Source organism: Staurois parvus, unplaced genomic scaffold, assembly GCF_062004578.1.
Source record: "Staurois parvus isolate SC_StPar_1 unplaced genomic scaffold, SC_StPar_1.0 ptg001830l, whole genome shotgun sequence".
Taxonomy (NCBI): domain Eukaryota; kingdom Metazoa; phylum Chordata; class Amphibia; order Anura; family Ranidae; genus Staurois; species Staurois parvus.
Genome location: NW_028319626.1, coordinates 185001 through 202226, shown reverse-complemented (window position 1 = coordinate 202226; position 17226 = coordinate 185001). Strand labels below are relative to the sequence as shown.

Here is a 17226-nt window from a genome sequence, read left to right as displayed (position 1 = left end):
CAAATTCCTTCACACCAATGTGTTTCAGCTGTGGTCTGTAATGAAATTCCAGCTCAAAGTTAGATTCCTGTGTATCATACCAAGAAGAAAATGTCCTCCCAGGCAATTCCCTATTGAGGTAAGGCTCTAACGTTGCCTTGTGACCCTCATCAGTTATAGGCATCCACAGCTATAATGATACAACTCTGAGATGAGTCACATACCGTATCTCCATTCCGCTACTGTTTCCAATGTCCAAGCTACAAAAACCTACCATGACCAAGATGAGTCACATACCGTATCTCTATCTCTCTACTGTTTCCAATGTCCGTGCTACAAAAACCTGCCATGACCAAGATGAGTCACATACCGTATCTCTATACTGTTTCCAATGTCCAAGCTACAAAAACCTGCCATGACCAAGATGAGTCACATACCGTATCTCTATCTCTCTACTGTTTCCAATGTCCGTGCTACAAAAACCTGCCATGACCAAGATGAGTCACATACCGTATCTCTATACTGTTTCCAATGTCCAAGCTACATAAACCTACCATGACCAAGATGAGTCACATACCGTATCTCTATCTCTCTACTGTTTCCAATGTCCAAGCTACAAAAACCTGCCATGACCAAGATGAGTCACATACCGTATCTCCATCCCTCTACTGTTTCCAATGTCCAAGCTACAAAAACCTACCATGACCAAGATGAGTCACATACCGTATCTCCATCCCTCTACTGTTTCCAATGTCCGTGCTACAAAAACCTGCCATGACCAAGATGAGCAACATACTGTATCTCCATCCCTCTACTGTTTCCAATGTCCAAGCTACAAAAACCTACCATGACCAAGATGAGCAACATACTGTATCTCCATCCCTCTACTGTTTCCAATGTTCGAGCTACAAAAACCTGCCATGACCAAGATTAGTCACATACCGTATCTCCATCCCTCTACTGTTTCCAATGTCTGAGCTACAAAAACCTACCATGACCCGGAAAAGGTGGAGCTTGATACCACAGGGGAAGGATGAACTGTAAGTGCAGACTCAGCACTATCATTCAGGAGGGCAGATGTCCTTCTACCCATCTACATTTACTACAACACACTTCAAAGAACACAGCTGACGTTGCAGATTTGATAGGCAGTCAAATTGAAGCCATAAAGATTAAAGTTTTACAGTTCATCAAGAGAAAAACCATAAAAAGCAAGTCTGTAGATGGTGATAGCCTAAGGGCAGCACAAACTGATTTCAACTCTAGAAATGTTTAGAATTTTGGTGACATTATGGAGAAAATCCATGACATGTGGCACGGAACATGTGTGCATTTGTTTCCATATGTTTGCATGGGTTCCGTTGTGTGAATTCTCAACCCCTTCATGACCAGGGTAGCTTTAAGCCTTTGTAACTGGCATAGTTTTTGGCAAAAGGATTCTAAAGCCACCCTGTCAGAATTCCAAAAGTACAAACTTGTAAAGAAAGCAGCATCCTTTGGCTTGTTTACGAGAGATGTGCACGACAGGAAATTTTTTTCAGTTTCAGATTGTTCATCAGAATTATTAAAGTGATGTTAAAGGCTCAAGGATTTTTACCTTCATGCATTCTATGCATGAAGGTAAAAAACTTTCAGTGTGTGACAGCTCCTCCGGCCCCCTCAATATTGACCTGAGCCTTATCGCCATCCAGCGATGTGCACGACAGCATCGGCTGTCCTGGGTCTCTGCCTCCTCATTGGCTGAGGCAGCAAGGGGGAGCCAATGGCTTGCAATGTACAAAATCACTACACACAGGAAGTATAACATGTTTGTCATAATGAAAAAAAAAAACAAAAAAAAAAAAACCTTCAGTATCGCTTTAAGTTTAGTTTTCAAATTGATTTCAATTTTGATATTTGAATTTCAGAAGACTGCTATATTCTATTTTATTCTATTCTAATTTATTATATTCTTTTATTCTCTGTACTATTCTTTTATTTTCTATTCTATTTTATTTACAATTCTATTCTGTTTTATTCTACTACATTCATTTATTTTCTATGCTATTCAGTTTTATTCTATTGTTTTCTATTTGGTTTTATTCTATTCTATAAAGCAGCCTATGTAGGAATCATCATCTTATTTATTGCAACATGTTTCCATTTAGAATTTGAATTCATTTTTAAATTCGGTTAATTTCACTATAATTTATTTCGCATTACAGGCGTATCTCGGTTTACAAATGCCTCGGTTAACCTAATTTTCGGTTTACGAATGAAAATCCATTGAAAATAATGCCTCGGTTTACGATTTTGTTATGCAATATGAAGTGTATGTCGGTGTCGATTTTTAAATGCAATTGCCGGCTTTTTTTTTTTCTTCACTATAGCTCACAGAATTAGCTGTCACTTTCCCCGGAACTAAATTTTAAGAAACTAAAAAGGAAACATTGTTTCTTTTAACTGGGGGAAAAACTAAAAGGAAAAATTCTTTTTTTTAGCTGGGGGAAAGTGACAGCTGATTCAGTGAGCTATAGTGAAGAGAAAAAAAAGCCAGTAATTACTATAGATCTATAGTGACAGAGACTTTTTTTTTTTTTTTTAAACTTTTTTCTGACCTCCGGAACAGATAAATTGGTTTTCAATGCATTCCTATTGGAAACCGCGTTTCAGTTTTGAATTTTTTGCAATACGAAACGTCCCGGAGAACGTATTAAAAATTCATAAACCGAGGTACACCTGTAGTTGAAATTCGTTACTATTGTGATTCGGAAACATCCAAAACTTTGAATAATGAAAATTTCATTTGAAATTCGATTTGTACCAAAACGAATTGCACATGTTTACTGTTTACTGAAACCTCATTCTGTATCAGAGCTCCCGATACAGATTCTATGCCACACTTCAGGGTTTGTAGAACAGCTTGTCCTTCACTGGCCACTGTTGTTCCTCCCATTGACCCCTAACATTGTGTATTGGGGTCAGTAGGAGCAAATCACAGTGGCCAGTGGGGGGGACCCATTACTCGACCAAGCCAAAGAGTCGAATAGAATCAGTGCCAGGAGCTCTGCAACAGACAAGCGGGAAGGATTTATGGACAAGCGAAGGGGAACGTGAGACTAATGGTGGATCAGAATTGAATTTCATGCACAAACTGGGATTTATCCTGGGTCAGAGCAGATTAGATCTCTGGGGCAGGGGCGGACTGACCATTTGGAAACTCGGGCACTGCCCGAGAGCCCGGGGTCAGTAGGGGGCCCCATCAGATGCCCCTGGTACCTTTTTCATAGGCTTTTTTTGAGTTTGGGCAAGGACACAGGAGCCCCATGATACCCTATTGCCCGGGTGCCCCATGAGTTGTCAGTCTGCCCCTGCTCTGGGGAGACTGTGCTTCCAGGTTACCCATCATGTGTCCCTTTGTTGTTGGCGATTCCATAACAGGTACATCAGGCCCCTGTACAGGGACAAGTGTTTTTTCTCTTTATATGGTCTCATGCAATCCTCTGCTGACATTTTATTATGTAGATCCCTGTCCCATACAATAAGTTGTTTTAGAATAATACTGGATGAATGGTGTGTACTCAGAACATAACCCGTAACCTCCATATCTCCTGAGGAAGTGGACTTGTTCTGTGAAACGTGTAGGCCTATCATATCCTATTGGCTAAGACATAACAATAATATTCTACTGTTGGATCGCTGGATAGAAGCACTTTTATATCATGCTGGATTGTGTTTGACATATAATATGGGATAACGCCAGCAGGTTACACATAAATGGAGTTGATATGATGTATAAACACATTTTTTTTTAATTTTACATTTTTTTTTTAAAATAAAATATGAACTTTTTAATGGGAAATGTTGTCTAGACAATGCTTGCATTTCACTGCATTCCATTACCATTTGCACCCTTAAAGTAGAACTTCACTCTCTCAATCAACATTGACTATTTTGAATCCTTATGCTGTTAACATTAGTAAATAGATAGGAAAGTACATCCCAGGAGTCTTCAGGAGAGGTTTTCTCAGCTAAGCAGAACCATCCTGCCTGCATGCCTGAGCTAAGGGCAGATGAATCATGCTACATGAATCATCTGCCCTTACTCAAGATAGCCATGGCCACAAATGCTAAAGCGTGTTTTCTAAGTGATTTCTCAGCAGATTAAAGCATGGAGACAAGGATGGATATGTGAGTTTGCTTTGAATAATAGAAATAAATATAAATTAGTTCCACTTTAAGTCACCAAGTGGTGTTACAAAGTACTGTCAAAATTGGGATGTTGGTACATGTGATATTAAGTTCCCATATACCTAACAATGTTTGAATTTGAGTACAACCCGTCTGTTGGCGCTCACAGAGCAGAAGGAACTTGTAAGGGTACTATATAACATGTGCGGGGGAATGCAGTTCTGGCACCTCCAGCACTGAATGTAAGTAATGGCAAGGGGTGTGCTGGTGGGTCTATTGATGCTGGCTGCTGGGGTATCTATTGTCATTGGTGGGGATATGCTTTTGTCTGAGGGTCTATTGTTGCTGGTGGGGGATATATTTTTTATGGGGGTCATATGTCGATGGTAGGGATCTGCTGTTGAGGGAAAGGCTGATGGGGGGGGGGTAATTAATGGCTACTTGGAGATTTGCTGTTGCTGCTGGGGGTCTAATGTTGCTGGAGTGGATCTTTTGTTGCTGGGAGTATATTGTTGTGTGAGAGATCTATTGTTGCTGGACTAAGATCTATGGCTGCTGGGGTGGGGTCTATTGTTGCTGGGGGATCCTATTGTGTGAGTAATCAAATGTTGAAGGGTTGGGGTCTATTGTTGCTGGGGGAGGAGGGGGGGATTTATTTTACTGATTCTCTTGTAATAACTAATTCCATATAAATATTCAGCACCACAAAATGACACTTGGTTCTGTATTCTCTAAAAGGGGCAGTACTGGGAGACAGGTGTAACCAAGGGATGGTGCTCACAGGAGGATAGGGGGATGAGACAAGGGGGGACTTGGAAGGGGGGAGTTCCTTCACCTATTCTCTGAGGAAAAAAAGATCTGATCTTAGGGTAATATCTACCCACAACTAAACCTGTTTCAATTTAAAACGCAAAATGTTCATGTCTGACAATGGTGCATTTCATCTCGGCGTGCATAATGACGTCACCAATACAAACACACAGACAGCCATCAGTTACACAAGTGCTTGGATGGACAACACAGTGGCATGCAGCATGCAGACAGCTATGAGAGATTATTAACCTGGAGGCATAGGATCGCAGTATATGAGAGCACGTTAGAGACAAGAACTCCTCCCCATTGTCACTGAGACTGGTGAAGCAGTGCTGAAGCGTGGAGCAGTGTGAGTGAGGAAAGTACAGTTTGTCCAGCACATACAAATATCTCCGCAAGTGGCGGCAGGCGGAACTGAAAGACAAGGAGGGGGTAAGAGGGAAAGAGAAAGCGAAAAAGGGGGAGAAGGAAAGAAAAGAGGGAGAGTTTGCTTTGAGTAATTATGTTATTTTGAACAATGAAAGAGGTTCTTGTGTCTGCAATGCTTTAGACATTTGATGAAGTCCCCTCCTCTGTTGGCACTCATCTACCATGCACTCTGCCTGCTGAATTCCCAAGAAAAGTCTGGAGCTTCTGGGTACAGAGGAACATGAGATTTCCCCACCCCCCCTTTCCCCGATATTGCAGCATTGCCTGAGCAGCCTATAGCAAATCCTAAGGGTTGTCACATGAAAAGGGTTGTTAGTCCAGTGCAAGCTTCCATTCACACTTAACCTGAAACTTATACAGAGATTTTGATGGGCTCCAGTAGCAGTAGAGGAGGTCTCCTGTGCAAAAATACATTCATTTACCCTAAACAGAAAAAGGACAGGTCCACTTCAAAGGTAACCTGTGAGGACAGAAATAAGGAATTTGCCATTGCTGCCATTTTTGAAGTGCCAGAGCAATAACCCGGATCCTGGATTCACTACCTTGTGCCAACCTTGTGGAATAAACATGGAGAACAGAAGTTCAGACCATTCTGGAGACTCATGACTGATCTAGGTCAGTGACTCAAGTAGAGAGCCAGGGTCAGGATGAGTCCTAAAATCTGCACCTTAAAAAGAGTGATCAACAGCAGCTGCCACATTTCCTTCCCTACAGGTGATCTTTAAAGCGGAACACTTTCAGTTCTTGGCTTAGAGAAAAAGCACGCAGTCCCATGCAGTTAGTCCCATGATCCTCTGAATGGCAGAAAATAGGAAATAAGTCAGACAGAGTGATATGAGAACCAAAAAGCACACATTTTGGGTCTCCAGGGCACCCTGGAAGCCTCAACCTCGGGGTATTCTGTATGCAAATCCTAGCTTTTTAGATATGTTCCCCAGAAAGTGGCATGGAAAAGTCTGAATTTCTGAGCAGGAGTATGCTGTGGCATACAAAGGTGGTTGAGGGTCTCCTGGACCACTCTGGAGACTATGAGGGTTATCCAAATGACAGGGTAGCTATAAAGTGCAGTTTTACCTTTTTTCAGGTTTTTGAGTTGTGGCTCCTTGCACTTTTGATTCCTCTTTTAGAGATAAAATAAGATGTAAATCCTAAATGGATGATTTCGTTTGCTAAAACATTGTGGTATCAAACAACTGACATTTTTTTTCCCCCCAGAAAACACTTGACTTGATCTTTTGATTGACCGTTGTTGCATCTCAGTGCTGCTAGTCTTCTGCAGACCTAATACAGCCACTTCTTCTCTAGATTCTCTCCAGCTACGGCTGAATGGCATTTCTCAGGGCGGGGATTCTTAGGAGGACAACAGAGGACCATGCAAGCCTAATGTATACTGGAACAGACACTTGTAGTCCTAATCAGATGTCCATATGACAGGGTGACAACGCAGAAGAACAATTGGAAGACACAGACACATAGCTGTCACCTTATCACAGCCTGAAAACCCTCATGGGAAGATCACCAGGTATTATATTAGTAAAAACTGCAGATTTAAATTTATTAAAAAATTACTTTTTAAACGATCAGGGCTGAAACAACTAAGCAACATAATAGATTATGAAAATAGTTTCAACTATTGCATATGGAATGCACTATTTGTTTACATATCAGAAAATACAGTGCAGCACACATACAAGCTCAGTACACAGAGTGCAGCACACATACAGCTCAGCACACAGAGTGCAGCACACATACAGCTCAGTACACAGAGTGCAGCACACATACAGCTCAGTACACAGAGTGCAGCACACATACAGCTCAGCACACAGAGTGCAGCACACATACAGCTCAGTACACACAGTGCAGCACACATACAGCTCAGTACACAGAGTGCAGCACACATACAGCTCAGTACACAGAGTGCAGCACACATACAGCTCAGTACACAGAGTGCAGCACATATACAGCTCAGTACACACAGTGCAGCACACATACAAGCTCAGTACACAGAGTGCAGCACACATACAAGCTCAGTACACACAGTGCAGCACACATACAGCTCAGCACACAGAGTGCAGCACACATACAGCTCAGTACACAGAGTGCAGCACACATACAGCTCAGTACACAGAGTGCAGCACACATACAGCTCAGCACACAGAGTGCAGCACACATACAGCTCAGCACACAGAGTGCAGCACACATACAGCTCAGTACACAGAGTGCAGCACATATACAGCTCAGTACACACAGTGCAGCACACATACAAGCTCAGTACACAGAGTGCAGCACACATACAAGCTCAGTACACAGAGTGCAGCACACATACAGCTCAGTACACAGAGTGCAGCACACATACAAGCTCAGTACACAGAGTGCAGCACACATACAAGCTCAGTACACACAGTGCAGCACACATACAAGCTCAGTACACTGTCCACACGTCATTATACACACTGCAGCACACATACAGCTCAGTACACCATTTATACATGTCAGTATACACAATGCAGCGCACATACAGCTCAGTACACTGTCCACACGTCATTATACACACTACAGCGCACATACAGCTCAGTACACCATTTATACATGTCAGTATACACAGTGCAGCACACATACAGCTCAGTACACTGTCCACACGTCATTATACACACTACAGCGCACATACAGCTCAGTACACCATTTATACATGTCAGTATACACAGTGCAGCACACATACAGCTCAGTACACTGTCCATACATGTCAATAAGTGCATGAGAACTGTCAATGTGTGAGGAGCAATGCCTTGTGGGATATGTAGTCCTGAGAAGAAGTTGTGACGATCGCGGCGTCAGACCCCAGCCCTTCTCACAAAACTCGTGACCAAAGGACTAGCCAATCTAAAACCGCACTGTCACGTGCATAACAATGCCACGCGCCTAGCTGCACCCTGCACAAAGATTTTCCAGCTAATGGACCACACTCTGTGTACTTGCAGCCTGGGAGCGATTGTTACTGGGTCAGGTTAATTACGCAATTAACCCTTCACACTGCCACCACCTCCTTTTTGTACAGAGAAAGAGGAAACTCGCCAATATCAGCAATAACACTATGATGTTGAATAATCGTCTGTCTACCAATGTCACCGCAGGCAGGGTATATAGAGGTTTAAACACACACAGTAGAGCTCTTCAGAGACAGGGGTTCTTAGTTTGCATTAAAGAGCTTTAGAAACAGTTCAACACTTTCAGAAAGTAAGATTTATTACTAAAAGGTCAAGTACTTGCCAAAAGTCCTGGTTTAAGCAGATCAAGTTTCCTGAGCCAAAATGGTGCCTTATCTCCCAAAGTTAGTTCCGATGTTAAAAAGGAGAATTTTCAACTTAGCTCAACTCAGCTTAACTTTCTGCTCCAAGCATAACAGCTTTTCTATGAACTCAGCAGGGTGTCTCCTTGAAGCAGAGAACCAATTGCCTCACTTGGGAGGGAGTTGTAGGCGGAGGTCCCAGCTAGAACCAAAATCCCTCGCAAGTTGATACCAGGGCAATAACTTTCCCTGGATACAGATAACATTATATCCACAGGTTAATATGCAGAATCACCTGCCGAACGTCTAGATATGAAATACGACATACCTGCTGGGACGGTTAAGGAGATATCATTTTCTGCTCTCCTGTATAGGTCAGCTTCGGGGTGTAATATTTCAGACAACTTGTATTAAAGTGACTGGTCTGAATATATGCCTGGTTTTTAGGTAAGTCTTTCATATTCCAAGATATGAAATCATAGGGGAAAATGGATTTTTAAATGTGAGTCCATTTTACGACTACCTGGAATGTCTTTGAGGCTCAGTGAAGGATTTGGTCTATGGCTTTACGATCCTTTTCCAGCAAGAGCCTCGCAGACATACGGGGTCCAGGCTAATTGGGGTTTATAACCATGACGCCCTCCCAATGAGTTTGCTGCCTTTGATCTCTGCATCAAACAGACCACATGTCACTCAACAGAGAGGGAGGGGGAATTTGGAGTAGAAAATGATACAAGATGGAGGCCTTTGCCAAAATGTAGGTTCGCATCCATCTCTTAGTGCACGATTGCTACAGAAGTGATTTAAAGGAATTCTAAAGGCAGAATTTATTTTTACCTTGCCATAAGGGCACTCTATACTATACTTTGCAGCTTGCTATAGGGGCACTTTGAAGGAAGCAGGAGCTAGAAGCCTCTTCCATTGGCTGCAAAAGGCATAGAGGCAAAATCACTGGTGACCCCACTTCCTCTCATCATATATTTTTGAAGTCTCCATCTGCTATAGGGAATTTTAGCCCTGGTTCACACTGATGCGGTGGGGAATTTGCAGCATTTTCTGTGCCAGTTCCGCACCGCATCAAAATCGCACCCCGTTCATACAAACCACTGCGGGTGTGTATGTTAAGTTAACAACACCCCGAAAGCTGTCCGCAAAACGCGGTGCAATGTGCGAAATCGGATCGCATGGGTGTGAATACCCATGCGATCCGGTTCTAGTGCAGACCAAAAAAAGGGTCCTACCATGAGGGGAGGTTGGAGGCCGGCAGACTTTTCTCCTTTCAGCAGGTGTGAGTTGGACCAGCTGTGAGGGGAGGTTGGAGGCCGGTAGACTTCTCTTTTCTGCAGGCGTGTGTTGGACTGGCTGTGAGGGGAGGTTGGCAGACCTTTCTCTTTTCTGCAGGCGTGCAGTGACTGGCTGTGAGGGGAGGTTGGATGCGGATAGTCCTTTCTGCAGGCGGGCATGGACTGACTGACTGGCTGTGAGGGGAGGTTGGAGGCAGGTAGTCCTTTCAGCAGGCGTGCGTTGGACCAGCTGTGAGATGATCTTTTTTGCCATCTGGCACTAGATGTGTTGAACCAGAAATATAATATTGGCTCAAAGAGTGTCCCCATTTGGGACCACTGTGACACTTCACATCTGATTGCAAATATATCTAACCAAAAACTCTTTTTTTTAATGAACTAGTTCAGCGTATTCCTTGCTAAGTATGTCATAATTTGGTGACGGCGTTAAGAGTAGAGTTAGGGCCTGCAGTTGCAGAGGGGACATGATGTGGCAGTGCGGCTTCACATATATTTGCAAATGTATCCAACGTAAACCAAGTACAAACTTGAAGCAAATTAGAATTTTACAAAAAACTCACTAATAAAACAAAAAAATAAACCAATTGTATCTATTGTGTATACTGTATATGTTCTGTATATTGTATTTATTATGTATATTGCATTTACAGTTGCAAGAAAAAGTATGGGAACCCCTTGGGATTACGTGGAGTTTTGCATGAATTGGGCATAAAATGTGCTCTGAACTCCGCAGAGGATGGGTGATGGAACAGGACAATGACCCAAAGCATACAAGTAATTCAACAAAACAATGGCTGCAACAGCACAGAATATGCCTTCTGGAGTGGCCCAGTCAGAGTCCTGACCTCAACCCGATTAAAATGCTGTGGCATGATGCTGTGGATGTCTGGTGTGAGCGATTCACACCAGACATCCCAAGAATATTGCTACACTGAAACCATTTTGTGAAGAGGCGTGGTCCAAAATGACTCCAGATCGTTGTGCAGGTCTGATCTGCAACTACAGGAAACGTTTGGTTGAGGTTATTGCTGCCAAAGGAGGGTCAACCAGTTATTAAGTCCAAAGGTTCACATACTTTTTCCTCCCTGCACTGTGAATGTTTACATGTTATGTGCAATTAAACCATGGCAACATCTAATGTTTGTGTAGTATTATGTTCAGCAGACTGTGTTCTTCTATTGTTGTGACTTAGATGACGTTCAGAGCACATTTTATGCCCAATTCATGCAAAACTCCATGTAATCCCAAGGGGTTCACATACTTTTTCTTGCAACTGTGTGTATATATATATATATATATATATATATATATATATATATATATATATAAAATGTATTGTGAATACTGTATATATTGTGCATATTGCATATATAAATATTGTATCTTTGAAGCTGCTTGCAATGTTGTGTGTTTGAGCAGCGCTGTATTTTATGAATTTAGACTTTTTTTTTTTTAATTTTGCTGCCTGGCTGGTCAGTGTTCTGGAGGATTCTGTATAATGTAGTAGAAAAGCCTGTGTCCTGCCAGCATGCTGCAAGAAAGGTCCCTTGCTCTCTATGAGGAAGCAGCAGTCTCTTTGTTCAAACAGCTGCCTGAAGGGTCAGAGGTAGAGCTCTCCAATCACCTGATGATCCCGGCAGTAACAAACTTCCTGTCCCGGGGTGACAAAGCTCATTTACCCTACTGTATGTATGAAAGCGCATCATAGTAACATATTAAAAACTGAAATAAGATTTTAGTAATTGGGTTTACATCTACTTTAAATATCCCTTCCTTGTTAAACAATTCTTCATTTTGTGTTCCTTTGGCACCTCCCACTAATACAAATTTACCGGATGCACTGGGCGATCACTATACAGAAAGATCTGAAAAATAGACCAAAATGGCCACAGAACATCCTCTCATCTGTTTTTAAAGCAGTTCTTCACTCTAGAAAAAAATAAATAAATGTCAGCATCTACTAAATCCTGTAGCTGCTGAATTTTAATAAAAGGACACTTACCTGTCCAGAGATCCAGCACCACCCTCACCCAAGTTAGTACTTCTCTAGTCTTTGGGTCCCAGGCACTGGCATCTTTAGTGTGGGAAGCTGGCTGTGAAAGCTCGCAAATCACAGTCAGCTTTCTACTGCGCCATGTGTGAGGCACTTTGTGCCTTCTGGGACCTGTGACATGTTCGGGGATAGAACTTCCACTCGGATCACCTAGGCGATCCGAATGGAAGTGGGAGCAGGTATCTGTCAAATCTACCCCCCCCCCAAAAAAAAATGATATGCCAAATGTGGTCAAGAAGGGTAGGAGGACTTATGCAGGCCATAGACGGGGAGAAAACAGGCCGGTTTTTTTAAAAAAAAAAAAAATGAAAAGTCGGTCGTTCAATAGGCCGTTACCACCAACAGTAAAAAAAAAAAAAAGAAAAATCGGCCGATTTTCTTCCAGTCTACGGCCAGCATTTAATTACTGCAGAGAGCCCCGCTATTATATTTGACAATAAAAAGTATTGCGGTTGCAACATTGTATCTATTTGTATCCATTTCGGATACAGATGTTTTTTTCGGATACAAATAGATACATTATTGCAACCGCAATACTTTTTCATGTCAAATATAATAGCGGGGCTCTCTGCAGTAATTAAATGCTGGCCGTAGACGGGAAGAAAATCGGCCGATTTTTCTTTTTTTTTTTTTTTTCTTTACTGTTGGTGGTAACGGCCTATTGAATTCTTCTCTCTCTTCTTTTTTTTCGTCTTTTTTATTTTTTTTTCTTCTTTTTCTTGCAGGTCACGGCTCATGCGCAGATTTTTTTATCGGTAAAAAGATTGGCCGATTTGCCCATCATTGCCTCGAAAATCGGCCGATTTTTTTCCGACTTTACTGATCAAAAAATCTGATAAAATCCAGAAAAACAGCCGACCAATTAACCCATTAACGGTGCAAAAATCGACCGTGGCCTGCATTAAAGTGGAACGTCCCTTTTGGGCAAAGGTCTGCTTTCAGTGCAAGTCATACAAAAAAAGCAGTACAGAGCAGATCACATCAAGTTTTCTTTTTTTTTTTTTATCCAGCCTACCAGAATCAAACATCATTTTGGATACTAAATCATACAAGTAATTTGAAAAATGAAAGTCTACAGAAATCTTAAAATACTAGAAATGTAAATGAAACGCAAGACTGCAGACAAAATCTCGAGTGCTCCTCACACATGGTGGTTGGATGGTCTACTTCCTGAGTTCTGCATATACTGTGCATCTTCTTTTCTGGCTGCTTGCGGTGCCATCAGATTCAAGCTTCTTAAGCTGGCTATGCACTAGTGGATTTTGAATGAACATTTGTACAAATATTTGTTCAAATATTCATACAAAAATTCTTTGTACATTTGACAACTGGACAAATGTCATTCGACCGTTCTTCACAATTTAGTTTGCTTTTAACATTTGGTTTTGTAATTAATGCAATTTCCAGAATGAAAACCACATACACTATTACAAAAAATTTTCATCTTACTGCTTCAAAATTTTCTCATCACTGTGGTTGAAAGTGAATGTTGATTTGACTCCATTAACGATTAGAAAACTGAACATTAAAATGAAAAATGTTGAATGAAATTCTACCAGTGTATAGCCAGCATTAACAGCTTCCCGACCACCCTATAAAAGAAATACTGCTACAGAGTGGCACAGATGCACAAAATCACATGTATATATACGTGATTTAGCGTTTTCAGGAAGGTGGTGCGGGCGCCCGGAGATTACCAAGGATCTCTGACGGGGAGGAGAACTATTTTGTTAATTAACAGTTCTCCTCCCTGTCAGCTTGGGCACACTGCTTTGGATGGCTGTGCACAGCACAGCCACCCACAAGCAGTGTGCTTACAGTGAAGCACACAGACACCGCCCCATAGTAAAACACACCCAGCACACAGTTAACCCTTTGATCGCCCCATATGTTAACCCCTTCCTGCCCAGTGCCATTAGTACAGTGTCATCAGTGCTTTTTTTTTTTTTTTTAGCACTGTATTGGTGTCACTGGGGATGTCAGTGACACCAAGTCAGTTCCCTCCAGTGTGAGAATGTCTGCTGCAGTCCTGCTATAAGTCGCTGATCGCCGCCATTACTAGTTAAAAACTAAAAAAAAAAAAATCCCAGTATATATACACCACCATTTGTAAACGCTATAACTTTCACATAAACCAATTAATTTACACATATTGGGTATTTTTATTAGCAAAGACATGGAGCAGAATACATTTTGAACTAAATTTATGACAATTTGATTTCTCAAAGTTGTCGGTCTTTTTATAGTGCAAAAAATTTAAGCCGCGCAGGTGATAAAATACCACCGAAAGAAGACTCAATTCATAGGAAAAAAAGGACATAAATTTCATTTGGGTGCAGCGTTGCATGACCGCACAATTGTCAGTTAAAATAACAGCGACATAATGCAAAAAACAGCCTGGTCAGGAAGGGGGGTAAATCCTCTGGAGAGCGAGGGGTTAAAGTAGAACTACAGGCAAAACTTTTTTTTTTTTATTTTTATTTTGGATAGACTAAGGGAGGGTTATAACCCGTCAGATTCACCTTTACTTCCTGTCTCATACCCAAACAGAAAGTGAAAGAAAATCTCTGCAAATTGAGGAATTTCTTGGGGACACCCGGGTCTCCAGAAGTAACGTCCCCATTGAAATATTTCACCTCTACTGTTCTGGGGACAACCCAACATTTGGTAAGCTCGAAAGAGCAGGGCCCTCGAACCCCACGTGTATCGCATTGTATTGTTATTGTACAGTCACATGTTCTGTCCCCCATTGTAATGTACAGCGCTGAGCGAACTATTGGCGCTTTATAAATACTGTATAATAATAATAATAATTTGGTATTTTCTTTCGCTATCAATGATAATGGTAAATAGGACAAATAGAGAGGGTGAATCTCCCTAATGGGGGCACAGACAGAAATAACAAATGACAAGAGTTTCACTAAGTGGAAGCCACCTACCTCTACTTACCTATAATACAGTTTTCAAGTCCTACACTATGCATCTCTGCCCGATGCCTAAAAAAGCTTGGGTCATCTCAACTTCTATGAACACCTATCACTCCATTACTTTGTACGGCCGAAGCTTGGATTGCTGGGGGGGGGGGGGGGGGGGGGAGGAGCAGGGATGGCTGGGGGGGGGGGGGGGGGAAGGAGCTGGGATGGCTGGAGGGGAAGGAGCTGGGATGGCTGGGGGTAAAGCACAAGTACAGAGCAGGATCTTCCTTTTTATGGATGATCAGCTCACTACTCTCCTGGGAAATTCACCCTGGAGCCGCGCATGCGCGGTTAGAGTGGGAGGACATCATATGACATCCTCCCAGAACGAGAGAACCGCCTTGCGCCCGTGATTACCTTATATGGCGGGTGGGAGGCGGTTAAATGCTTTGTGTTGGATATTTACATAATGTTTTAGCCACATGGAGTTTGAAATACAAGTTTGGCTGTGGCACCTCAACCAGACAAAACCCTATAGACCACTGTGCATCAAACAATCCCAAGTTTTCAATTGTTTCATTCATTTTTGCTCTCAGTGCTGCTTATCTCGGACCTCATTCTTTATGTTGTACACATGTGCTCTAACATTGGCTGCATATGACTACCTTTGACTGGAGTCCAGATAGTAATGCCTAGTACACACGATGAGAAAATCAGACGAAAAACAATGCTTTTGAAGCGATCGTTGATATATTGATTGTTCGTACACAATTTTCGAGAGCTGATCGCGACAGTTCATGCAAAATTATCGGAAGAGATAAGCACGATATCAGAACGAATGATTTTTATTTAAACAGTATTAGCCCAGGAAAAAAAATCGAGTAACCAAGACCGAGCATGCTCTGAAACAAAAGAATACATTACAATACATTACATCACTTCCAAAGTTGTATTCTGTCGTATCATCATTTTCTTAACTTTAGTAACCTCTTTATTTTTTATATGAGAATAGCACGCAAAAAAACGCCCCAAAAAACGGACAATCAGTTGTCAGATATTCTCATTGTGTGTACCAGGCTTAACAGTAGGCAATACAAAAAAAGAGAGGTTGTGAAAAGAAATTCACAAAGAAAGCGGCTACATTATGAACAGAATGTGATACTCAGAAAAATTTCCAAAAATTATGCTTTATTACACATACAAATTTGACATATGGGCAATCGCCCTGGTTTACCATCACCTCAGTATGAGACAATACACACAGACCTAAAACCATATAAAATGACACCAGTACCGGTCTAAATACCTGTGCAAAAAGGACAATGACTACAAGAGTCTAAAGTCCCTGTGGCACTGGCGCATAGGTGAACACTTCCCAAAGGAGGTGTATACAAAAAATTATACCATAGGTATACCATAACACGTGTTATAAATATGTAGACTATGCTACTACCAGAATGGTTATATCCTAAACAGGGAGTTTCAAAAAATTATACCATAGATATAAATATCACATGTATGCAGTACGGCAAGCACAGTATGCGTCAAAAAGAAGGCATGCCTCAAGGCCTATATGAAACAAAACATAAATGTCATGTAAATAATGCAGTACATTCCTATGCCGGCACAAGTGGTTGGGGCCCATTCATCTGTGATTATTACCAGCTGTTTCCTAGGGCTCTTGAAAAAATATGCCCCATTTTTACCAGGATGGAAGGGTAGATGCATAAAGCAGCGCACTGCTTGAAATGGTTTCTTCACCACTATATGTGGACTACATACCACTTTCTGTGAGAAAAACAAGACACATCCCAATAGATCTTCTGCCTGTTGAAATGCATGTGGTATATCTTGTTTCCTATACAAGGCACCATGATGTCCCCATCCTGTAGTGAAACAGACAATATGTGGAAAGTCACTGAAAGAGCTTACACTCTATATAGGATATATAGGTCATATATGTCACATAGGACCATATATCTAGTGTCCCGCAACAGTCCACTCACCACCTGTGCAATGGATAATAGGAGAGGAAAAAATATCCTTCATAGGTACTGCCATACAAGGCCAAAGAGGCCAGGGAGCCACCGCTGACATCCGCCGATATACCGCGGGCTCCAGCCTCTTCTCGGCGCCTGTGCTGCCTAGGCTTGCCTCATGGCATGTGAAAATAGCTTCCTCCTTGTAGGTCAGCGTGCGCACCGTGTGTATAGGAAACAAGATATACCACATGCATTTCAACAGGCAGAAGATCTATTGGGATGTGTCTTGTTTTTC

General features: G+C 41.9%; 1 protein-coding gene across 1 annotated transcript in view; it reads right to left on the bottom strand.

Moving 5' to 3' along the window:
• DYM (dymeclin) overlaps positions 1–17226 on the bottom strand; it is a gene marked incomplete at its 5' end in the record, with an annotated part of 425359 nt that overhangs the window by 239082 nt on the left and 169051 nt on the right. The window contains one exon of the mRNA XM_089664077.1: positions 5212–5376. Coding sequence (XP_089520203.1) covers positions 5212–5376 — 165 coding nt within the window. The remainder of the gene's footprint in view (positions 1–5211; positions 5377–17226) is intronic.